Here is a 26,126-nt window from a genome sequence, read left to right as displayed (position 1 = left end):
AGGAATGATATTACTTCCAACATTTGTTCCCAGGGAACCCTTTACCCGCTTCTGATGAAGCTGAAGGCCACTAGACAAAAACGAGCTGCTGGTGGCAAGTTGTTCTCCTGTGATTAGCATCTCAGGTAATTTGCTTAGGCTAACATTAGCATAAAGAGCATTTTTATGAAGTGATTTGAGAGTGGGAAATCCCCAGTAATTTTGCACTCTGTAATCAGTTAAGTGTCTTTGCTCAAATTTCCAGCAACCACCACTTGTTCCTACTCAGAGGTTTTTCAGTTCAAAACACTTTTCTGGTTAAAAAGAAAAAGCCTCCTATAGGCTTTGATGTTTATCCAAACCTCTCTGGCCTAAAATCTGAATTGGAAATCTCACAAGAACAGGCTCTTGAGACTCTTCCAAGGCTTCTCAATTCCTGCCAAGCCAAAAGTGCCACCAGAATAGTCTGATGGTTTTCCTACCTCTTGGCGAAACTAGAGAGAAAACGGATGTGCAGACAAAAGAAATGTTAATACTATATCCCTGCAGTGCTGCAAGTTTCAGCCAGGCTTAAGTTATTCCTCTTTTTCCATAAACTGTTTTCCTCTTCTTTTTTTCTTTACAGATAATAAATATGTTTGGTCTCCCTCTAAGAGCACAGAGAGGAAAATAAAAAATAATCACTTGTCCCTGAACTACAACAGCATGCTAAGTGGCTTCAGTTGAGAAGTAAAAATGTGTTGCCCAAGTACATTCTGCATGAGCTTAGGCTACTGACAAGAAAATCTCAACCGTCTTGCCCAAACTGAATTACTGTGGCACGAAGCATAATTGCTGAACTACAGCATGTCTGTGCTCTTATCTTAGTCCAGCATCAAGGAGAGCAAACCTTTTTTTAAATCTAAGCCTTTCTTGTGGTATTTTGCCTGCCCATACCTAATGGTAATACAGATGCCCACATGTATTATCTGCTGGCTACAGGTAACTAAACGTTATGTTATAAGCATCTCCCATCAATTCTTTACATAGACCAACACATATTAAAAAAAAAACAACACCACACTGGGAAAGAAGTAAAGGCATGGAAAGGGCACTTACTTTTGAAGGCAGGATACATTGGAATGACATTTGTTATTAGCAAAGCATCGTATTTTGCTTCTGCAGAGGAACTTAATTCTGAAAAAAAAGAAACAAAACAGAAAAATATTAATAAGATTAAATATAAGAAATTCAAAGAACATAAAAATGTTTTGAATGGCTTCAGAGATTAACCAAAGGGAATGCTGTCATCCAAAACAGCAATCTGAATGCTATATTCAGAAGTGCACATTATATGTGCACTTCTTTGTCTTTAATGTGACAACTGAACATGGGAAATAAGGATTTTCCTAACAAAAAAGAGAATTACAAAATCTCTAGGTATTTAAAAGCTATCTGAACGTACGAGGAGGGAAAAGGAAGCCATAGGAGATCTGTTTGTCGCCTCTGTAGGCTGCGCAGCTCTGGCTGTTTGCTGGAGAAATGCGGAGGTCAGGCCTCACACAGCTGGCCAGGTGCTCCGGGACACCCGATACCTCTGCCTGCATTGAGGAACATGGACAGAAATGACAAAAACAAATTCCAGCATTTATAGCTAATAGAAAATTATTTTATATAGTCGACATTACATGGAGGACCTTGTGTGGAGTAAAATAAACCAACTAGCTGTACATTTAAATCCTGCTCTTGTATCTGCTGCAGAGCCCCTCCTTCATGTAGCAGAAGTCACCATATGTAGTAATTGAAATGAAGTCACTGATTATTCCATCAAAATAAAACAAAAGTACATCAAACAAAACTTAGAAAGAAAACAAAAACAGGGAAGTAAATACACAGCCCTTTTGCCTTAAAACTGTTTTCCCCTGAATAAAAAAAAAAAAGGCTTTGTCTTTGTTTACAATGGTATTTGACATACTCTCTGGTGGGACTCTACCCTGGGAAGGAGAATGATAGGACCTCAAGAATACAGGAACTGGACATATCTCCCTAGGACTTTTTAAGCACTTTTTCAAGAGGAAAACAGCACTGACCTGTTTAGAAATAGTGTAAGATGTCCAGAGAGGCATCAGGAATGTTTCACTGTAGCCACTTTCAAAGTCATGGTGATGCAAGATATTGTATTTCGTGCGGTACAGTACTGCAGGGCGCCCATACAGAAGATGCTTTTCTACAGATCAGAAGAAATTAGTTACATTTATTACTGAAAACCTTAAACATGGCAAAAAAAAGGGGTTGGCTTTCCAACACATGCTGATTTTACAGTGGTCTTTATCGGGATACTGACCCTGAATAACTGCTTGGGAAATCTTGTAACAGAGAGCAGCAGTTCTGCAATGCTTTTAGTAGAGATCCCCCTTCCAGGTTCACAACTCTCACTTTGAGGTCAAAAGTCCCTCCTGCACTTGAAAGCCCGTTGGGTCATAGCATGGAGAGAGGGTGTTTTTTCAAACACAGGAGACTCCACAAGAATTTTTATGTCCATGTTTCAGCCACACATGAAGTGATAAGCACTTTTTTGCAGCTTTATTTCAGCCCCTACCCTATCATTCATGCTGCTCTTCTCCAGATTTTCTCTCCCCCTTGTTTTTTGTGAAGTCCCTCTCAAAAGGGAGGCAAAAGTGCTCACTCGCTAAAAGTGTATTTTTTTCCACTGGGATGATACAGAAGATAGTTCTAAAGACTGATGTGCTAATTTTTGTCAGTAATATCAAATAGAAAATGAACAAATGAAAAAAATCCTTATCCTAACATCTTCAACTCTGCAAAACTTGCTTTTCTTCTGTCTTGCTGATGTGTTATGATTAAATGTTGCTAAATACCTCTGACAAGATTGCTTATAAAAAGACAAAAACATCACTGAAAGAAAAAAATAAATTTCCTGTCTAATCTTGCATTGTGCTGTGTGGTTCATTGGTGTTGATAATCATTTGGCAAACAGGCTTGGCTCACTTTTGGAAGTCAAAACATAGAAACAAGGAAAACAGCCTAACAATGTTCACAGATAAGCATTTGACCTGGAAGAAAAAGGCATGGTTTATTAGTGTTCGAGTCCAAATAGAGGATATTTTATTAGGGCAAAATGAAAGAAAAGTAGGGAAAGCTTTGTGCAAGGACACAGATGATAAACTAGCTCTACCCCAGAGAAGCTGAAGACATCTTTTTCTTCTGCATGCGAGTAACATCAACCAAATATGCATGGTACACCATGCAGGAGAAGGGAATTATCAACTAAACACAAAGATTCATGAACAGGTGCTACAGGCTGTCACAAAATACAACAAAATAATTTGCACATAGCAGAACTGCTTGTTGTTTAAATAACGGGCACTTCATTCCAATTAACAGACAACTTACAAATGAGCAATGGAAATTGGTTTAAATGCTTATATCTTAAAATTAATCAAAAATACTATTCTTATATGACTAAACTGAAGAATCAAAATGTTAAATCAAAATAAAGGTATTTAATTATCTAGGAGTACAATGATGAAGGTTTTTTAATCCTGATGCCAGAAATTGCCACAGCAGGGACTAGTTTTTACGAACTGGAAAAATGAGTTTAACAAGATGATAGTTGCAGAAAGGCAATTTAACTCACAAAGAAAAATGGGAGCCACATTGACTTGAATGCGGATGAAGGACAAAAATGCGTTAAGGTTCCCTGAACTAGCAGAGTATTTCTGCACTTGTTTCAGAAGATACCCTGCATCCCAAAACCCAAGCATCAAGGACCCAGTCATCAAAGCAGCTGTGCCATCCTTTCTACCACTCATCTGGTGAAGCATAAGCCTGAACAATGTTGGTAAAACACAGTGTACACATTTATTTCACCCCATTTATAGCATGCAATTGAATGGAGACCTGCCTTGTGCACACTTTACTGTCCTCATCTCTGCCACCACAGTAAAGATTAGACTTCCCGAAGGTGATGGAATGGAAGAGCCAAAACTCATATCACTGAGTGATACTTTAGTCCTAATTACAATAAAGATAGCATGCACTCCCTCACATGAGCAGCTCTTAATCTTGCTCATGTATATGCTGTAAGTCTATGTGTTATTTTGACAGTTATTTGAAAAGACAATTTACTACACAAACTAAACAGGAGTTTCTCTGGCATCAGTGACACAAAGTAACTTGCAAAAGAAAACAAGAACCAATTTCAACAATTAAGGCACCAGGCTCTCACCTTCTGTTCCCTTGACATGAAAGCGTTTGTTGAGTTCATCCAACTTGTTCTTCTCAAGAACAGAAAAAAGGAACAAGATTAGGATCACTGGAGCATTCTGACTGACATCTCATTTTACTAGACATCTAGCAAAACAAAACTAGCACTATAAAACACTGATTTATTTTTGTTTCCTGTTTTACAAAAAGCCATAATTGCTCTAGAAGAGCACAAACACTTCATAGGAAGGATCTGGGGAATTCTTACAGAGTAACACCCTCTCAAAACATATAAAGGGAGTACAACTTTACTAGGCAACTGCTTCCAGTGGCAGAAGCATCAGCAGACCCTAAACACCTACCTTATCATCACACGTACATCCTATATCAAAATCCGATACAGAAGGTGGAGCGACAGGGTAGAGTGGTTTCGCAACTTCATCTGGCACAGTTGGTTTATAAACATTGGCTCTCAGCAGGTGATTTAAACTTCCATGGGTGCCATTATTGGGAGCAGGCTTTAATCCAAGAAGATCTGTGAAACCACCAATGAGAAAAATAAAATCAGATTGCAAACACGCACTCAGCAACACCTCTACTGATCTAAGACATTTGCAATAATATTCACATACACAACATGCTAGTGAATGATTTTAATGTAATAAAAATACTGACAGTTTGAACAAATTATAAAATGGCAGATGCTGCCTGAATAATATGGTAGTCTCTATGACAAGAACACTAATTTGCAGTAAAACACTGGAAAACAGTTTTATTGTAAGTACTCCTGCAGCTTCCAGCGCAAACCTACAGTCAAAGTGCTGACCTTACACCTACTGTCTGTAACAAAGTGTTATTTATCTCCTGCTTTATAGATAAAGAATAATTACCATTTTGGTGTCTCACTTTTGGGAAAAAAAATGTTATACTTTTTATTTGAAAGTTTTCTTTAACACTGTTTTTCTAGGACAATAAAAGACTAATGAATATCAGTATATATAGTCAGATTCTTCTTCATGGATACAGTACAAATTCAGAAAACAGTCGTATCAGGAGATGTCACAGAAAACTAAACGATGCCCTTGAGCTGCTCCGTGAGACGTGCAAGTACAGAAGCAGTCTGTGAACAGAAACCTCCTTCCTAGACTGATGAGGTGTGGAGCCTGTGCTCTGTAGTGGTGAGTATTCAATTTCTGCCAAGCTACACATAGCAAAACTATGTTAATGGCTTTTATTGGCCAGCATCTAGAGTAGAACAAACCGAGGCACCTGAGAACCACCTTCAGCCCTCTTGGACAAAAAGCAAGTCCTTGTGAAGGAACTGGGGAAATGATGCTGGGAGGGTGTCAAGGCACAAGCTCATGAGTGCCTGAATGAAACCCTATTAGCTAAAACAAAGTGTTTCACTTAAAATTCCTCAGGCAGATAGCTTACCACACATGACGTTGTAAAGTTCAATATTTTCAAAAGGAGGTACTTTAGTCTTGTATTTGAATGTAGGGCCATAACCTATAAAGACAGTCTTCCAAAAAAAAAAAAAAAACCAAGACAAGAATACAAAAGAAAAGTATTAAAAAGGTAGGGGTTTTTTTCAGTCAATATTTATATTTTACAGAATTCCAACAATTGCCTTCAATGATCTTCCCTCAAAGGTTACTGCATTGCTCATACCTGCATGCTGTTTATCTTGTTGTCATAGCCATGATCTCCATGGAAGAAACATTTTCCTGTCGGTTTCTTGTAAACGTCTACAGCTTTCCTAAATTGAAATAAATATTAGAACATTTCCTCAAAGGTGTAGGTAGGGTGGCTGACCTGACAACGTACTTTAGGGTAGGAGGGATAAAGTCACAAGAATCATAGAACCATTAAGGTTGGAAGATCAAGTCCAACTATCAACACACCATCAACATGCCTACTAAACCATATTCTGAAGCATCACATCTACATGTTTTTTGAACACCTCCAGGGATGGTGACTCCACCACTGCCCTGGGCAGCCTGTTCCAATGCTTCACCGCTCTTTCAGTAAAAAAATTCTTCTTAATATCCAATGCAAGCCTCCCCGGTGCAAATTGAGGCCATTTCCTACTGTCCTATCACTTATTACTTGGGAGAAGAGACCAGCATCCTCCTTGCTATAACCTCCTTTTAGGCAGTTGTAGACAGCAGTAATGTCACACCTCAGCCTCCTCTTCTCCAGGCTCAACAATCCCAGAGAATAGCCTTGCTTATCTTTCTTGAATAGCAGCTGTGGGGACCATAGGATTATCCAACTCCAGGGATGCTCCCTCTGCTCTCACTGTAAGAGGCTGCAGACCAAACAGCCAACTCCTACTAACTGATAACAGTCTTAGCATGTGTTTACTTATTTTCTCAGACTTCCTGTATCACATCACCTATTACAGACTGGAGGTATTTTGGACCATACTCTTCCAGTGCTCAAAAGGCCAACATAGTCTAAGAAAGCACTTTTGTGATGTTACAATGCTGCAAATGTAATACAATGTTGTAAAGTGTTTTTATCTGTTTACTTTCCACCCAATAAACAAAAATAGGGAGCAGAAACAAAGTCGGAGGGAAGAGAAAGATTGTAATGAAGATAAATGGCTGAGAAAATAAGTACTGTATCACAGGAATGGTAAATATTAGCTTGTTACTCTTTTTTTCTTTTTACAAAATGCAAGGAAAAATAAGTATTATGCCATAGGAATTATAATTTCCAGCTTGTTCCAGAATACATTCTACAGTTTTACAAGGGCCATGTGCAGGCAGTGTATGCAAGGGACCAGATCATCCTACAAGTTAATTTCTTCATTTGCAATAAAATGATGCTCAGCCAAAGTTCAAGTTTGGCCTTGTAAATTGCAAGATTTACTGCAATTGCCTCTGTCACTGACATTTTCCCAGCTGTGAATATACAATGAATTACAGTTACATTAACACATTCATTATTTGTGAATGAGATTTCAGAAAATGAACAAAATAATAAGCCAAAAAAGTGATTTAATTAATAAGAAATTACTAAACGTAGATCAACTCTGGCCATCCCATCAGTTCCAGTAAAATTCTTAAAACTAAAACTTTTATAGGTCTGAAACTCAGTGTGGTTCTTTGAAAGGTACATGAACGCTAGCCACAGAAGCTGAACGGGGCAGCCAGCCAGTCAGCTAGTGGCGTTGTGCAAGAAAGCAATTGGGGTTTCTCCTTCACTGCTTCAGCAGAGTGATCCTTGCATAATTCATGGAAAGATAAGCACAGATGTCAAAAGGCACTTACAACACACCGTGTGTTTGCCTGGCAGCTACATGGGCAAAAAAGCCCTACCATAATTTAAAGCTCATAACGGACTACCATGAGCCAAAAGCTGTGTCATCTTCCAGAAACCATTGAGTCAGCTTTATGCATAAGGACCAGTCATTCTCATACTGTAATACACAACATGTGTCAAACCTCAAAGCAAGAAACAACATATATTAAACCATGTGCACTATTCATAAACAAGAGCTACTCCTCTCCTGTTCATTCTAGACATACATGTACCAACTTGGTTTTCCTTGCTCAATTTTCAGCTAACTTTCTAATAAGAATATTAAAAATTGCCCATATTTTGCAACAGAAAATTCAGAGCCATATGGGGAAGAACAACACAAAACAGTTCTCAGAACTAAAGCATCCTGGGTTTCTGTGGATTTGTTTTGCAACACAATACACAGCACATTGCCGGCATGCTGACGGCCACCCTGTCATACGCTTCCACACATTCTGAGGCATTCACCCACTCTACCAATATCTCCATTCTCTTTCCATTCACCCAGTGCATCCACTCAGCGTCTTGTTTCCTAACATCCTCTGGTCACAAATGCCTGCCCTTTCCTCCCATATTGCCTGCTTTCTGATTGGAATGAACTTGCACGAGATTAAAAAAGCTTGTCAGCTCCTATACTTGAGCTAATCAATCAAAACCCACACAGCTGCTTGAGGAAACCAGTCTGGGTTTATACCCTCTATCCAGCTCTGATCTTCCCAAACTTTAAAATCATTTCTATTTCTGAGCCACATCCCCCTGGCACCAAATATAACTGAACCTTATCACGAGTTTAAACCTCCTCTTGTTCTGGAGTAAAAGACCCAGATGCTGACAAACAGGGCATTCCAAGGTGTCTCACTTCCTTAGAAAAAAGGGCTGAAAATCAGGATGGAAGTAAAAGTGAGAGTTTACCTTGCCACATGCCATTTGCGATCCACCAGTAAATGGACATCCTCAATCCTACGGTTGTAGGCATAGTGCAAGCGTTTAGGCAGGTGCTGTTTCAAGTAAGGCTTGAAGTGCTGGTCTGGCTTTCTACACTGAAAAACAAACGGTTACGATCTACACTGCTGTTAGCATAGATGTGCATAAAAGCTTGAGCTACAGAAATCAAGCTGCTAAGGTCATTATTGATGATGTCTTGAAAGCAAAGCGTACAGCTATGATATGTGGTTCAGTCCTTTCTCCCCAGTATTTACCTAAAACCAATGCCTAGGGAGTCATTCAATGTTGTATTTGGAAAAGTTAACTCTCATGACAGTCTTTTTAGAAGTAGCATACAAACCAGCACACTTACTTAGGTCACAGATGAAGAATTTTATTCTAACTGGACCAAAGCTTAAGTTTTGGAGGAAAGCTGAATGTTCAAAATATATCTACAGGTATATTTAAAGCCATCTGGTTACAAGATTTTATATTAATTTTTTTTTAATCAGCTTTTATTTGAAACTGGGGGTTTTTTTCCATTTAAAACAAGGTTACAGTTGAAGGCTATCAAATGAACTTTTTCAGCATCTTCAAAGTGCTAGTAAAATATTTACCCTAAAAGATTACTTTTCCATTTCTGAAAGAACGAATAAATAGACTCGATTCAGGGAGTCAAGACGGTCAGGGAGATTCTGGCTCTGCACTGACCAAAAAGGTTATAAGAGCTACTACAGCACCAAACAGTGACATTTATGACAAACATTAATCTGTACTCATGAAGGGCACTATTTAACACTTTATTCATCTTAATAGTTGGTTTTCCTCCCTAAAGAGTGAGAAGAGAATGCTGAGTAATAACTAAGATGTAAAGTGAGCAGTGCAATATAGACAGAGGTACCTCCCAGCCCTAAATACTTACTGTAAGGTTGGCGACTATCACTTTGGGGTCATCTGTCAAGCAAACAAAAAAACCATACAAAAACGTAAAAGATTAACAATTAACAGAAGAAAACACAAGAGAATTATGTAGTTTCACACAAGTAATCGTCTAAAAGATGGCTGATCTTTACTAAAAGTACACTATGAATCAGGTAGGGTACCCTGACTATGAACTGAAATTTAAGTGTATACCCTTTACTTAGTGATATTTTAGTTGCTTAGGTACTGTTGCTAACTATTTTATAATTTCAGCCTTAGCTTAATATTTATTGTGCTTTTTGAAAACATAATTGCAAGTCTTTTGACTGCTTTCCTTTAAAATAAAAAATCATCCCCAAATACAAAGACTTTATTTGAAAATTTTGGAAGCACATTTGAATGCAACAACGTGCTTCCTTAGAATCAGTAAGATAAATACGTAGCATTTTCTGTCTGTCTTTTTATGCTTCACGTATTGCATAGGTCACTACAGAGTAAGTGAAAAGCCACAGTAAAATACCCTGGATGTGTCTTTAGAATATTGAAGGGACATGTACAATGTATAAAAGCCCAAAATCAGCAAAAATCCACACTAACTCTCTCTTCTTCTGAGGGGGAGAGGTGAAATGAAGCATTTTTCAGTCCTGAGAGAAAAAACAGGCTAAGACAAAAATCTTAGGAAGTGAAAATCTCTTGCCTGACTATTATTGCCTTGGTTGCTTAAGCACAATCTTGCTAAGCCTGACATGAACTCTGCGGAATCTCAAATGCGTGTCCGTCATACTTAAAGCAATGTTATCAATAAAAAAATGAAGTAGGAATAAAAAAGCTGGTAATTTGCCATTTAAAGGGTCAAATCCCAGTACTAAACCTAAGTGATGTGTTTCTTTATTCTATGTTCAAGCTGCTGATTTATAAGCCATCACAAATATTCAAACTAGGAAGCTATGGACAGAGGCCAAAAGGGGAAAATGGTATTGCGGGAACACCAGTAGCATGACTCAGAGGTCAGTCAGTTTAGCTACCCTTGTTGGAAGGGGCTGCTATTCATCCTCCAAAGAAAACTCAGTTTTTCTCAGCAGTTTTGGAATTCAAGGACTGAAAGATCTTAAAAAAAAAAATATTCTCAGAATTAAAATAAGTTTTCAGCAGACTGTGCCATGCAAGAATTCAGTCTTTATGGTAGTCTAGTAAGTTTAATTGATATACGCACTATTTTGAGCAGATCTTTACATACTCATCCCATATTCCTAGAGCATAAATACTCAGGTAAATTAGTTCATAATAAAATAAATGCATACATAAATCAGTATCTAAGAAAGTTTTACCACATTATAATTTCTACTACTATTCCTAAAATTTTAGATTTTCAAAGACCGATTTTTTGTGAAATTTGTCCTCAAAGTATATCTGAAGTGTTATGAGGAGGCACTTGGCTGTCCCAACTATCTGATCTTTCCCTCTACAAAAAGTAGTCACCCTTGTAGCACACATTGCAAAAAACGTAGGTACATGTGGTTAGTTCATGATTTTCAGTTTGCCTGGTAGCTTATACTCCTGGCAAAGCCAGGTTTGCCCCTGTATGCTGAATGAAGAGCAGCTACAGTGCTGGCAGAAGCTTTGTCCTGGTATCGCTGCCCTGGAGGCGGTTGTCCTCAACAGAGCAGTTGCAGAGCAGCTGGGTCTACAATGCTTTAACTCAGAGTTAGCTTCACCAGAGGCCTTCTACCTGAACTCTGATTGCTCCTGTCAAAGATCAGCTAGTCTCAAACACCACGTCAGGGTGAACTTCTAATGGCACAGTACAAAAAAAGCAGCAAGTTTTACTGTCAGCGTTGGCACCGAATCCATGCGCTAGATCTCCCTTATGCCCTTCAACATCCCCAGCCTATTGCTCTTTAACAACACATGCTGCTTCTCACCTGTGCCAAAAGTACCGAATTAAAATTTAACAAGTCCACTTTTCAGACATCTTTTTTATATCCAGTCTGTGCAGTGCTGAGATCTCCCAAGTCTCATTCTTGTTAGCAGAGAGAAGAAACGCATGAATAAACTCACAATGACGTGCAAGCTGGCTTCAAGAGTGTGTGAAACTGGCTTCAAGAGTTCCCACCTCTCCTTGCTATAAAAGGGTGAGTTTTAACTCAGAACACTTCAGCCACCCACTTGACACAGCTCTGCCACTGTGGGGTCTGTGAACTCCACACTGGGAAGGGAGCACACAGGTGGTCTTCAGAGGGCTTCCCTCTCAATGTCCCAAAAGCAACCTGTGATCTTACACCCTTTGAACAACATCAACCAAAGGAAGTGATAGAATCCAGTTTTTAGGACATAAGAAGTACAATTAAATCAACTTACATTTTATGTTACTACTAGGCCTAGGGCGAATTCGCCCTAAAGATCCAGGCAGTAAAATGATATCTTCCACATTAGTCAGATAGTTGCTTAAAAATTCAGTTCTCTCACAAGTAGTGTCTTCCATCCCTGCAAAAGGAAAATGCAAAATCAATCCAGCTTGAAAATAATATGCTTTCCCAAACAGCAAACAAAGACCCCAAACAGTCTATATACTCTTTTTTTTTTATGACTAATCTTATTTTTGGTCTTTCCAGTGATCTAATTCCAACATCGGAGAGAACCAAACTAGGGGTGATTTTAGTACTTGCCCACATAAGAGATATATCAGTCTTGACACTGTAGGAACAATCACCCCATATACCATATGGAAAAATCAAAGTCTGTTTCTAGTTTAGTGTACTACTTTGGGATTATTTCTTTTTTTAAATGAAGGATTTTAAGAGAAGACACACACAAAAGGTATTGTCTGTTGGTGGTCTGTTCTAAGGCAGCCATAGACAAACAATTCTCTCCTAGAGCCGTTTGCGGTGGGAAGGAATTTATCACCAGTCACAGGCAGTTCTCAGCACCAAACTGCCCCCTCTGGAAATCCTGCCTGCTCCTTACCCTTCTTTCCCCACAGCCAGAAAGAAGGCATACACCATTTTAATGCTAATGTAGCAGTTCTGGTGAGATACCATAAAAACAGAGCTAAACGGAACAGGACTTTTGCAACATTGCTAAAAAAAGTTATGCAAGAACAGGTTTCTCTAACATGGTCAAATTCTTCTTTAATAAAACTTTCTTTTCCTTTTTGTCTTTTCTAGTATTCTTTGTTATTATAAAGTTTCTTCAGATGTCTGAAAGAATGAGACCTACCAAATAATATCTCTGCTTTTGGGTGACGGTCCATCTGACCTTGAAATATATTTTTATTATTTTATTCCTTCCTCTATTATTTTGATGACATTTTCCATCCAAGCTAGACGTAGTCCCTTACAGACATTCCAGTCTTTCCTCAAGTAACTTTCTCTAGTAACTCAATCATTAACTGCAATGGAAATGTCCTGTTCTTAAGTCTTACTCCTCTCCTCATGAAAAGAACAGTGCTACTAACATTTTTCTTTCTATAAAAGCTGCCTATGAGATTACTTTAGGCACTCGATAGCCTTCCAATACATGTAAGGAAAGCTGCACTTGGATGGGATATCAAAAATGCCAAGCTTTGAAAAACGCTAAGTGGAGTTTCTATTACAATACCTAGATCATCCTTATGAAAGGGAAGTGTCCTCCAATGAAAACTAACAGGTGAGCTGAATGTCCAGTCCACACTGGCTGGTTTGGGGGATTTAAACTGCCAGAAAAAAAAGGCATGAAAATATCTTAAACAGAACTTTCATTTAAGCCACCTACTATACGTACAGCTATATTGCTCAAGCATTTACGTATTGATAAAGAATATTGTTTATTTTACCGTGATCACCAACAAATATGACATTGACACATCGATGTAGTTTCAGCTGTTTCAGGCCATCCATTAGTTGTCCCACAGTCTTGTCAATCTCTCTCAGGGGATTTACCATCATCTGTATAAATTTGCAGGAAGGAAAAAAGTCAGTTTTGTCATTGCAATGTTCTTCCTTCTTCTACAAATGGAGGTCCTTTGGCAAAACTCCAATAGGATACCCATCCAGGTCAAGAGGCAAAGCCTTGGCTGAGCTGCTAGAGCTGCAACTATCACACCATTTCCTTTCCTATATCCACACTGTGATTTCATCATAAGAAAGCCCTGCTGAGATGCTGACTCAAGACAGCAGAAGATCTTTATGGCTGATCCTAGGCCTCCCATGGACATGTGTACATTTCAAATAGATATAAGTAGGTATATGAAAAACACATGTGACTCTGGGGTTCAGTTTGTTGCTTACAGATAAAAAGCAGTACTTTCAAAACACTGTTTTATGTGACTGTTTTAGTTAAAACATGAACGTGAAATGAAGCCTTGGACTTGGGATTCTTATGCCAAGTCACTTAATGAAATTAACTTCAAAGGACATCTGATACTAGGATGACAACATGCAAGTCACTTGAGCAGCACATGGGGCTCAGAGGGAGCGTTCTTCAGCTTCGAAGCCAAGAGTTTCCAACATCTCAAATAATAGTTTGGCAAAATTGTCAACAGGCACCAAAAGACATGGAGACAGTACTGTGACTTCTTCATTTAAGTTTCCTTTTCATTAAGAAACACAGCAGAAAACACCAGGACATGTTCACAGGATTGCATTTTCAGCTATAAGAAAATGGAACCATTTTTACCAGATGACACAGAGAAAGGAAATATTTTAAAGTTTTTAGGCAAAGGATTCAGATTTTAGGTTGGGTTTGAAGAAAACATTTCTTGTCACTATATGCCAACTTCCTCCTTGCTCGCCTATTTGATTTGGCTGGTCCAAGTACACTCAACAAAATATCCTCCCAGCAACAAAATGCTTAACGTTTTGGATGAGAAGAAAATAGATTTTGGCAGAAAAGTTTTAGAAGAAAAAATAAACACCATACTAGTGTAACCCAGAAAGAAATGGTTCAGAAACTCTCCCTCTGTCTGAGCCATCAAGAGATGGATGTTAAATGAGTCTGATAGGTTATGAGACAGGAAATGCCATCTCCCATAAGTACACAGAGAAGTGGCTCGTGAGAGAGGGAACCACAGTGGGGAACAAGAAGAACATTTTCTGCAACACAGGGAAGTGGTTCAGGCAAAGAAGGAAATTTTGCAGTATTTTAATTCAGGAAAGTCTAAGTAGTCAGTTTAGTTAAAACTTTGACAAATTACGAGTCTAGAAATAAAGAAAATTGTCTGTTTCAGCATTATTCCACTCTCAAATACAAAGAATTTCTTCAACAAATGTAAATTCTTTTTATGACACTCTATTTACATAACATCAATCATATAAGGAAATACGACTTTCACTTAGAAATCAAAGTTTATTCAAGGAAGCTGGAAATCCAGATGGCTATCCCATTAATCTTCCCTTTTGTCAGAAGGCTTGAAGTTTCTTTTAAAGATTAATAATAAAACCAAAATAGAGCAATAGTACTTCTAGAGATTCAAGGATTTCAAATGATGGTAATTTTGTTTAGCTATCCTCTTCACCAATTTAATCTGTAAACCTGCAGAGACATTTCTAAAACTGAGAAAGTCAATATAAATGAAAAATCCTGTTTTTGAAAAAAAACAAAACCCACACAAAGACCACAAAAAAACTCTTCAACTTCGCAGTTTTCACCGCTTCACTGTTTTCAAAGCGGCTCTTAGAAAGGACCCCACTGATATTTCTTCATCTCATTGCATTCTGTCTCTCTTTAATTTTTAAATTCAGATATTTTTTTATTATTCTATGTACCACTCAAATTTTTCCTAAATGGTCTTTGCAGCCCGAGGCTGTCTGTAGGTGGCACATTCAGGCAATGACTTTGTGTAGACATGCTGCTCTTACAGCTCATGTTCTTTCCCAGATGCAACTTACAAAGAGTTATTGGTAAATAAAACTCTTGCATATACCTTTTTTGACCTAATATGTTGATATCAAGACTTCAGAAGGCTGTACAGAAACATTTTATCTTCCAAGATACATGGATCTCTAAGTTGGTGCTACAATAAAGAGTCTGTACTATTGTAAAACCCTTTGTGTGGGGGATCTGAGACATCCAGACCACAACTGCACTGTCTGCTTAGTTTCCCTTAGAAGAAGCTTGATTAGAAAGAACTTAACTTTATCTTTTTGTTGTTGTTTAATTTGGTAGGACCCAGACTGTATTATATGCCATTGCTCTCAAACAGCACCAAAAGATTAACTTGCAGAGACTATGGGAACTATTGTGTAAAATTAGAATTATTTTTTTTCCTGAAATGATAAATTTTCACAGTTTACTTATCATGAAGAGTTCTTTAGTGATAAGTTCATGATGACCTTTTCATCCAGGGAAAGAAAGGAGGGAGGAGAGGGAAGATATGGTCACACACGCTTCACATGATCAGGAATGATACAGGCCACTTAATATACTGCATACCAGAAGGATGTGCCTTGGAATGGCAAATTAATAATAGCAATATCCATAGCAGCTATTAGTTCTTCTCACAGGTAAATCTGTGTCAGAAGTTCAATGGAAAATTTCTGTTTCCTTATACCTAATAATGTTTTGTATGTCCCTGTCTGCCATATCATTACACTTAAAAGAATCATTTTCAAAATAGCTGTTTTCAGTTCAGTCATGCCACAAGTCAAAAAACACTCCCACAAAAAGATAGCCTGTTGAAGGACATAGTGGAGTGTTAAGGTTGTTGTTTAAAGCCTAAAACCAAAATATTTAAATTGTTTTTTTTAAAAGCTTTGGGATTATTTAGCTAAATTTCTGAAATGAAAGTAATACTGACATAGTCTATACCCCCCCCAGTGTATTAGTCACTGCCAGGCAAAGAAAGACAATACAATAAGGAATACCTTTTTCCTCCATTTGCAACTTTTCCTAATACAGCAACTTCTATCTGAACATTTTCTTGAGAAAATAGTTACACACCACTATTACAAATACTGCATTCAAAAATCATGTAATCAAGAACCTTCTTCCATCCAAAGTCATAAATTGACTTGTGTTTTTTCAAAACAACTTTTTAAAGTTCTTTCTCTTTTAGATGTTGAGAGTCATTTCCAGGACTTCTCCACAACCATGACAATTACGCACAGAATAGCTCAAATAATCAAGAGCTGGGGAGTTAAGGACACTACAACATATTACAGAATTTGTAATATCCCCGAAGGGTTAGCAACATGGTAGCGTCTTCCCAGCAATTTAGCCAACCTTGCCTCCAGATGATGGCTAAATTTAAAAACATAAAGAGGATATAAAGATGACTTTCCCTAACGCGAACAAAGCCTGAAACAAGAAAAACAGCTCCCAGAGACTTAGTCTGGTTTAGCTGCTTACTTTGGGTCCTTCAGTACATTTATAGAAGTTCTGTCTGCAAAATCCAAACCTGAAGCATGGGGTGAACTCCAAAGTTGAAAAAAAATAAAGCTAAAGAAGTGCCTAAAAAGTGGCACTTTGATCATAAAATTTTGGAATGTATGTAAACTTACTTTCTTCCGACGAGCTTCCGCAGCATATTGATCCACTCTATGTACTTTTCTTCTTCTGTTCTTTGGAGCTGCAACTGGTCTTTCCTGTCTCCTCTTAGGAGGAAGTTTTCTCTTAGGTCTCTTAGGCGGAGTAAGAGGGGAGCCATAACTACTCTCCTGTACCGGCGAGGAGAGATGTCTGGACTCAGAAAAAAAGCCTGTCTCAACTCACATCAGATAGTAAAGCTACCTGTGCCAGATAATCCTAAACCATAAATACCATGCCCTTTTCAGCTTAGGCTTTTGGACAATTTAGGATCTGTCTCTTTTTAAGAGGAACCACCGAAGCAGAACAGCAGCTTATGAGAGCGGACAGCATAAAAGCAAATGAAAATAGTGTTTCATTAGATAGGTGGGGCTTCTGGTTTTGAATATATAGTTATATAGAAGGGTTTTATTGATCAAATATTAATCCATTAATATTATCAAAACTTCAGTAAACTACCTCAATTTAGGCAAAATTCATTGTGTACAATTTAATGAGTGTCTGGAGTAGAGTGCTGGTGGAAACAACATTCCACTTGGATCATTGTTCAGGTATGAGTACTACAGCCTGTCCAGTCCACACAGCTTTCTGTGAGGCTTCCTACACCCACTTTTTGGCTGAATCAGTGACACCAGGTAACCTTATCATTAGCATTAGCAGGCCACCACTGTGTAGTGGCCGTGCACCCCACCAGAACAACTCCAGCCACTGTCTAGGGAATGCAGGTCTGCAGGACAGAGCCACAAAGGTGACATTCAGTTGGCATGGAGCTTGTATCCTTCAAATCAGCTAGTCGGGGCACATTAGTGACAGTGCATCAGAAAGCTGCACTACTACCTGCCTTTTTACCAGCTCTATGGACAATTTGAGAATTTAATTTCCTAGTGCTTTCAGTGTGGCATCGTATTGGGTAACGTTATTGTTCATAAATGCATAAATACTTAAGACAGACTTACAGAAGGAGGAAAAGCTTTTAAGATATAACTGGAAAAAAAAGTCCCATTAATCAGTTCACTTGGTTTTAAACCATATCATTCTCACTGATTGTAACACAAGCCGCAGGCTCTTGGCCCCCCTTGGGATTGCATGTGAAGTGCTGATAGATGACGCCTACCAGGAGATAGTAACTACAACACGCTGCGTATAATGGAGCACTCTGAGTGGGCTCAAGAAGAGTCGGAGATTTATGATGATATTTAACTTGTATGTACTTAGGCAGCTTCTCACATTTGTTCAGTTACAGAGCTATGTAAACAGGGAAGGGAAGGAAGGGGATGTTACCATCTGCCATGCTGTTTCATTGCTTCCAAGGCAAGCAGCTGGAAAGGAGATTCTAGTCCAGTCTCATTCGTCTCTCTCCAGAAAGGCATTTTAATAAAGCAGCACCAGTTTTCTGTTTTTAAAACGCTTCAAGCTTTGTGCAGTCCTGATGAGAGGAGCAGCAGGGAAAGGAAGGATTCTTGGTTTACTGTCACTGAATCGGCTCAGCCAAAGGTCCACAATGCCAGAAATACGCGAGCGCAGGAGAACCGGGTCTGAACACTGAAAATAGCCGTCTCAAGACAGCATGTTAGAGGAGCAGCAGGAACGGCTTAGCAATGCCAGATTTTCATGTGTTTTAGAGCTCTTATGGTAGTATATTTCTAGAGTATTTTATTTACAAAAAAAAAAGTTAGCTAGGAGGGGGAAAAAAAAACCAAAAAAGCCAAGTTCTTATTAACCAGCCAAATCTTAGTCTTGCTTAAGAAAAGTCAGAACAGAGTTATGGAGGAGGGAAATGAATCCCTCCCTGCTTACAAAAGGGAACTGTAACATCACAAGGGTAACTAGCCAGCCAAAGCTCTGCTTCTTGACCCGGACGGACCAACCTACCAGAGTTCAACTGCCGAAGCACAGAAGGAAAGAAAACAAAAAAATGCAGAAGTCAATCAAGAGAAAGCACATATTTGATAACTCCCATAACTACTCCTGGAAACATAATGGAACCCACTGAAATACTTGTGAAGAATTTTATTCATGTCCCACAAAAAAAAAAAAACCAAAATCTAAACCACCAACTCATTTAAACTGAAATTCATAATATTGAGGACATGCAAATTTACTCTAGTGGACACTAGTCATAATCCATACTCCATTTAAATCAACACCACTTGCAATTCACCAATAGAGTTTAAGTGCATCTAAGTCACTTTATTTCTAGATTTTAAGACACTCAGCAGCACATAGGCTGCATAGCCTGTGAAGCTCTAAGGGCTATCTGCTGAAGTCTGGAAGCTGAAAATGATCAGTAATAGATGCCACATTACATCTCTAAGATTATACATTTAGAACGTTTGTTATAATAAGCTCTACTAAACAATTACTTTACTGTAATAGACATTTGCAAGATTTGGAGGTTTTCAAGGCATAAAAATATTCCTCAAGCTACTAAATGCAGTAAGAAAAACTCAGCATAGTATCTTCACTCTTCAAAAGAAGAACTAAGAAGCCCATCTTAAATATAACACAAAAGCGCTTGTTTTCAGACATTACTGTTTGGCTGATGTGTCTTTGCATGGAAAAAAAAAAAAAATGAAGTGGTCAGTACTACTCCAGTTGCCGAGCTGCTGCCACTGTACATAAGAAAAGAATGATTTCCCAGGGAGGATGTGCTACTGATATCAAAGAAGCAGCTGAAAGGGATGCCTTTGAGGACTCTCTTCACAGCTGATTTAGATTTCATAGCTCTTAAAAATTACATTGAAAACAATGTCAAGAGAAACCATTTTAAATACTTCCTAGCTTTTCTGTCCTAAAACCAGACCCCTAGCAAATCTCAGCGTCTATATACTTACACAGCTGCATTCATTTATTTAAATTTCCATTCACAAATGGCCACTGTTTGAACTGCGAACCCATACTTGCTCATCTGCTATTTTGTCGGTTCTCTATTTGCTAAAAATCTACTTCATGCTAGTCTTGTGTTTAACAAAAATGGCATAAATTAATTTACTTGTAAAACTTTCAGAATCTATTTAGCGACACTTTTTAAGACTCAAAGCTCTGCCTTGCAATTAGATGTCAACTTTCAGGTAACCATCCAGAAGAACATCCAAATAGTAAGAATCTTTGTGGGTTTTTCTCTTTTATAATGACTTCTCCTATGATGATACTATTACACTTCACTTTTCAGACACTGATAATTAACCTGAAACTAGATTCCCACATTGGATGCTAAAATGGCTTGTTAAAGACTACAATCTAAAGAACAAATGTAATATCATCATCTTCATATTCTCTTTTGAGTCCATGGAAAGAGCCCCACAATTCTGTTCAGAAGGAATTGATTGTCTACAGGTAAATAAAATTAGAGTTGTCAGTCATAAGCAACACATTTGTAACACTTCAATAAGAGTAACATTAAGCATTGTCAAGTAACACATTCTTGTATGAGAGACCTCTTATTACTGACACCTTGCTTAACTGAGTCGGACATTTCTCTGGTTCTGAGCCAAATGAAAACATGGAGACTTATCAATGCCTATCAATTTAGCAAGAGTGTTGGCAGACTTTAACCCCCACTTATCCAGAAAAGGTACTACTACTTCCTGTCTAGCACTGTGTGTCAGTGCTGGTTTGGAATAGTCCCACACACTTGTGGCTCCGGGACCATGGCTCAAAACTGCTCCAACAGTGATGCCACCCACAGCAATTTCATAACCACTACAAACTTGCTTAAACGCCCCAAATAATTAAAAGATATTAAAAAAAAATTAATGCTGCTTCTCTTTGCTCTTGTCTCCAGTAGGGAACAGCTATTAGATGTATAATACACAGGTAAGGAACTACTGCTGGGTCCTTCGATGCTCAGAGAGATTTGTATTACCTTCCAAAGGACATTACTCTATTCTGCAGATTTGCAAACATTTTTTTTTGCCCTTTAAAAAGCATGTATAAAAACTAAAGTCTTGTGATGGCAATATGCAACTATACATGTAAACTGAATCTAGGCAACCTTTGCCAGATGTCATCAGAGACACCAGATTCCAGCCACCCAAAGTAGTAGCATATTTGGGTGCAGAATTTATTTTCCCTCCCCACAAATCCCACACAAATGCATAGTCACTAAGTTCTCATCACCTGGACAGTGTTGGCAGGGACGCAGTATTCATCAGGCCCAGACAGCTACTCAAAGCTCAAACAAGGGGTTAAACCATTGTAGTGTTTTGCAACTAATTTTTCATTAAAACAACTTACGGTGCTTCAAAATTTTTTCCAAACTCAACAGTCTGGTCCTGAGGGAACAGTGCTGGCAAAGCTTTCTGAATCCCTGTAGAGCCTATATGAAACTGGAAATAGCAGCTTTTTACAGTTTATGACAGACTGGAATTACTTTGGCTACTGTAGACTGTCAACTTTAAAGAAAGCTTTTTCTTCTCTGCATTTTTCCTCAATATTTTTTGCATTACATTTTTATTACTTTTAAGAAGGATAAATTGTTAGAGGAAAGTTAAATTGCGCTGTTGCACCCCAATATACTCCTGTCTGTGCCAAATTAATCTTTCCATTTGCATTATCATGTCACACAGCGAAGTATCTTCCTGAAAGACACAGGCAGTTTCCTCTCTCAGAGTTGAGTAACACACAATAAATCCTTCAGACAATAACTTCGCTTTCTCTGGCAGAGGAGAAGCATACCGCAGAAATGGAAGAAAAAAAAAATTGCTAAAAAAAGTTACTCCTGAGCAGTGGCAGTTATTCAAAAACTTTATTTGACACACATGCTCTTTCTGCAGAGGGAAATCTGTACTAACCTCCGAGTTGAAAGGACCATATCTGTGGCCAGCAGCATCTGGTTGCTCAGAGTAAAATGCATAAACGTAAGGCCTGAAAGAAAGAAAGTCTTGTTCAGAACAGCTTTCCTTCAATAACAAAAAAACCCTAGGCCTGTTAGGTCAAGTAAAAATCAAGTCAACCTTCCAGTGAGAGTTGGCTTTATGGAAAAAGAATTGTTTCTCAGTCATATGTTTCCATGGTGTGATTAAGCAATTAGTTGTTCTACAGTTTTATTAAATCCAAGAACACATGCAGGGAGGCACATGGGGTACCATCTGACAACACATGTTCTTTCTAAGTCTTGTAGGAGAGAGCACAAAGCAGTTCACCTGAGCTTTGCAGCCAGCAGCATGTGGGAGCTTGTGTACTAAAAAATACTCCTAATTAAAATCTTAACATTTTCCCAGTCCTCAGGGTCCAGTTCTGCAATCATCATTGCCTGTAAGGTTGTTAAACCATATCAGACTCAGCAGGATTAAGAACAATCCAAATTAATCCACGTAATAAAATACTTCTTGATAAGAAATAAATTCATACCATGCATGTATTGAGAAGAATCAAAATGCTGATGGCTTAAAAGAGGACATAAAAACCAAACCAAAACAAAACAAGAAACCCCAAACACGCACAAACCCCAAAGAATCCTTAAATCAGTGATAGCATGTAACCAACAAGAAATATTTTTACAATTAACAGTTATCCAACAGCAGATGACAATAACAGAATTACCTTTCATTGTCTGGAAGAGTTAGCCACTGCAGTATTGTCAATATTCTGCGTTCATGGGGGATGACACTAAACCACAAAATACAAAAATATATCTTGTTATCACAGAATACAAAAAGCACCAGTGCAACCTTGCTAAGAACCGATTCTAACATGATTAAAATCCATCATAGAATCATTTATGTTGGAGGACACCTTTAAGATCAAGTCCAACTCTAAACCTAACACTGCCAAGTCCACCACTAAACAATGACAGCCCTAAACACCACATCTACACATCTCTTATATATCTCCAGGGATGGTGACTCAACTACTTACCTGCGCAGCTTGTCTCAATGCTTGACAACCCTTTTGGCGAAGAAAATTTTCCTAACATTCAATCTAAACCTCTGCTTGCACAACTGGAGGCCATTTCCTCTTGTCTTATCACTTGGGAGAAGAGACCAACACCTGCCTCACTACAACCTCCTTTCAGATGGGTGGGGAGGGAGATCATTTGCTTCTAATATGCTGTGTCTTTCCTGCTTGATACTGATTCTTATTTTGCAAACCAAATTGCTTCAGATCTCCTGGATGCTCACATACGCCAAATGAAAGATTATTAAAAGTTTGTAACTGAAGTCAGCACTCAAGGCAGTAAATCTAACTATTCTAAACAGAAATGAAGAAAGATCCATTCTGGTAGCTTTAACCCCCAAGAACTTTTTTTTATGCACAATGGTGCTGCCATTGGATACCTGGCATGAGTAAAAAAATCATTAAATTGCTCACATCAGTACAGGTTTAAACAACCACCCTGCTCTGGCAGTCTTGAGGACACTGGAAAAGCTTCTATTGATGTAACAGTAACCAAACTGAGGGCTAGGCTGGTGTAAATCAAAGCACCAGGCTATCAGCATGGTAACTTGCACAACTTTGAATACTTCTCATTCTGCAGAGCAGACTCATCCTGTTTCAGTGTTTGTGTCCTAAGACTTCTGACTTGGCTGCTGAGGCCAAGTTCATGCTATGAGAATGACTAACTTTATAAAAAGCTTTTAAAGTTCCAAAGAGCTCATCTTAGGAAAGCTCTGCAGGTCAGTGACCATGCAGTTATTTTAATACAACGGCGTAGTCAGTCCAGATTCCATGAAATAAATAGCAGAATCCCAAGGCAGAAATCAAAAAAACTGCCTTCGACTTCACTCTTTGGAAACATCTGACAGAGAAAGAGATCCCAACAACCATTTTGAAATAAGTCAGTTTTTAATGTTTTATAGAACAACAGTCCTTAGTCTCCAACTACCTAGAGAACTTTCGGTTATAAAACAACCATAAAAATGAGAATTTATGCTAAATTTTGCAAACAAGGCAATATTATAAAGTGAAGTAACAATCTTGGGTATCGCCCGGTTTTAATTTTTTTATTAATTGTGCAATACGAAAAAAACTTTATTTCAATTAAGCCATTTGTGACTAAGATCTTTTTAACACTTCCTAAACAAACTTTGGCTGAAGATTCTCCCAAAAACCGTTGTGTCCCAAATTAAATAACACAGTTTTAATTCATATAAATTCATTCATACATAAAGTGGCTGTCTCACTCCTTTACTGTTGTCAGTAATATGACATATCCTTTGTTAGCTTCTATAACATTCTATATCCCAAAGCATGCATTGGTCAGGGTGTTTATGGTGACTATGTGTTATAAAGCTCAGGAATCACATTGATTTCTTTGTTTTGTAGCACACCATATTGGAGCTCTGTCAGATAACCACCTTGCAAGCCTAAACCTATCATCAGTTTTGTACATGGAACATTTTATTATTTAATATCATATGCTATATGATATTTAGCAAAAAGTATTATTCCTAATAGAATCAAAAAATAGGCAAACCCCTTTAGTACTTCAGCCCTGACAGTTTGCCTATTTTCTTTGTCCCTGCAATCCTGCCACTAAAATGAAATAGAGACATTGATCCATATGAATTCCACAGAAATTATCAAAATTCATTCATTTTCAGCTGGGAAGATAAGACTCATTTGGGAAAAGGGAAAATAATTTGCAACCATTAAACAAAAGAATAAAGAGCAAAGATCCTCAAGGCTGTCTTTTAGGAAAGGGAAGCTGAATATCTTAGTCGAAGGTCAGATTGGATTGTAAAACTAACAAGTCAGAGTTTTGAGTCAATTAGGCTGTTGTTAGCTGACATACAAGGGCAATAGAGAGTGAGTCTTCCACAAACACTCAGAGGATCAAGAAACACAGCTAGCAATGCTGAGGCAAACCAACACACTATGAAATGAAAGAAAGTAACTTTTTTACATAGTTACGTGTCTTTCTTCAGACAAGGGCTAAAAATCAGTATATAAACTTCAAAGCAGAAACAGCAGCATCAGCTTTAGTTATCAGAAACACTGCACGAATGAAATAAGGGAGGATTTCAAGTACCATCTCCAAGATACCGAACGCTTAAGAGTAAGGAAAACAATAAAAGCTTGCATCAAATTAATTCTAAATTAGTTAAAAATCTCCAGAAAACAGAGGGCACTTACACAGACCAGAAGAACGTGCCAGCTTTCACTCCTTGCTTGGCTGCAGTAATCCAAATCTAATGAGGAAAATATAAGAGGATTAGACTGTGTTCAGATCTTTAATGACCCTCTGAAATCAAAAGAAAATGTTTTCAAGAGACATTATTTTACCCTGAGCCTAGAAGGCTAAAAACTGTGTCCCCAATTCGAACACATGGAGTGACAAACCTATGCAAATTGCATACCAGGAGATCAATTGCTGTGCTGTAGACTTTCACTCCTAAACCTCTGTGTTGCTTTTAATGCAAAGCATTAAGATTCACAGCCAGGAATTTCTCCAATAGTCCATGTAATTTTCTATAAACAGCTATTACTCACCTGAATCTTTTAGTGTTCACGTTTTGGAGGGTATTCAGTTAGAAAAGAACACTGCTTATTACTCAGTGCTCGTAGAAAATGTCCCTCTTTCCCCGTATTCTACCATCAGTACCCATCAATAGAGGATGTGTCAGAAAAGAGTACCCAAAAAAGGATGCAGATGAGTGAGCAGGAGTATAATGACAGCAAGCGAGGAGGGATACTTTCCTCCGTAACTGCTTAAGAACTGCTTAAGCTCACCCAGAGTGACTGATGGAAATGGTGGAAACAATCTCCATGAATTTTTCAGATCTTTTCTTCAGCCTTCAATGCCCATATATTTTTTCCAACCGTAAATCAGTTTGTAGTATAAAGTTCTATAATGTAGTTGCACATTTCTTGAGTGTATTTTTTATTTTTGTTTGGTTTAAACTTGCCAGTTTCACTGAGGTTACAGTACTGTTCTCATACTTTGAAAACAGGTAATCAACTCCTGCTCTTCCCACTTACATACAATATTGATGATAATCCCCTCTAGTATTCCTTTTTGAGAAAGAGTAGCCTTGGTTTGTTTGATCTTCCTTTAACGAAGGTCATACCATAGCCCTGGTTATCCTCATTGCCCTTCTCTCTCTTCCTTCACCCTCTTTCTCTTTTCTATTCTGTGAATATCTACACAACACAGGGGAAAAAGAATGACCAAACATCAGCAAGGACCAACAATCAAGGTTAGTATCAAAGCATAAATTTCTCTTGCAAGGAGCCATCCAAATTATCTCAAAACTCATTTCAAAAGTGGCAATACCTTGAAGGCCATACAACTAGATTATTTCTTCCCATTATTTATGCATACAGCACTTTATCCATTTCACAAA

At 38.1% G+C, this 26,126-nt stretch overlaps 1 protein-coding gene across 7 annotated transcripts in view; it reads right to left on the bottom strand.

Annotated features, from left to right (window-relative positions):
* The window catches only part of ENPP2 (ectonucleotide pyrophosphatase/phosphodiesterase 2), a 75,005-nt gene that overhangs the window by 10,876 nt on the left and 38,003 nt on the right, over window positions 1-26,126 (bottom strand). For 4 of the 7 annotated variants that reach the window (XM_054058765.1, XM_054058762.1, XM_054058763.1 and 1 more), the window contains exons 9-22: window positions 24,916-24,971; window positions 22,384-22,449; window positions 21,633-21,705; window positions 13,151-13,262; window positions 11,698-11,823; window positions 9,341-9,372; window positions 8,407-8,534; window positions 5,857-5,944; window positions 5,620-5,707; window positions 4,548-4,720; window positions 4,208-4,259; window positions 2,049-2,185; window positions 1,424-1,559; window positions 1,078-1,155 (exon numbers count right to left, since the gene is read on the bottom strand). In XM_054058765.1, the coding sequence (XP_053914740.1) occupies window positions 1,078-1,155; window positions 1,424-1,559; window positions 2,049-2,185; window positions 4,208-4,259; window positions 4,548-4,720; window positions 5,620-5,707; window positions 5,857-5,944; window positions 8,407-8,534; window positions 9,341-9,372; window positions 11,698-11,823; window positions 13,151-13,262; window positions 21,633-21,705; window positions 22,384-22,449; window positions 24,916-24,971 (1,345 nt within the window). Of the gene's footprint in view, window positions 1-1,077; window positions 1,156-1,423; window positions 1,560-2,048; window positions 2,186-4,207; window positions 4,260-4,547; window positions 4,721-5,619; window positions 5,708-5,856; window positions 5,945-8,406; window positions 8,535-9,340; window positions 9,373-11,697; window positions 11,824-13,150; window positions 13,263-16,814; window positions 16,998-21,632; window positions 21,706-22,383; window positions 22,450-24,915; window positions 24,972-26,126 lie in introns of all 7 variants that reach the window. The other 3 variants (XM_009568765.2, XM_054058761.1, XM_054058766.1) reach the window with 2 other exon arrangements.

The sequence above is a fragment of the Cuculus canorus genome, chromosome 2 (assembly GCF_017976375.1).
Source record: "Cuculus canorus isolate bCucCan1 chromosome 2, bCucCan1.pri, whole genome shotgun sequence".
NCBI lineage: Eukaryota > Metazoa > Chordata > Aves > Cuculiformes > Cuculidae > Cuculus > Cuculus canorus.
Note: the sequence above shows the minus strand (reverse complement) of the source record. Positions and strands in the feature narration are given on the sequence as shown.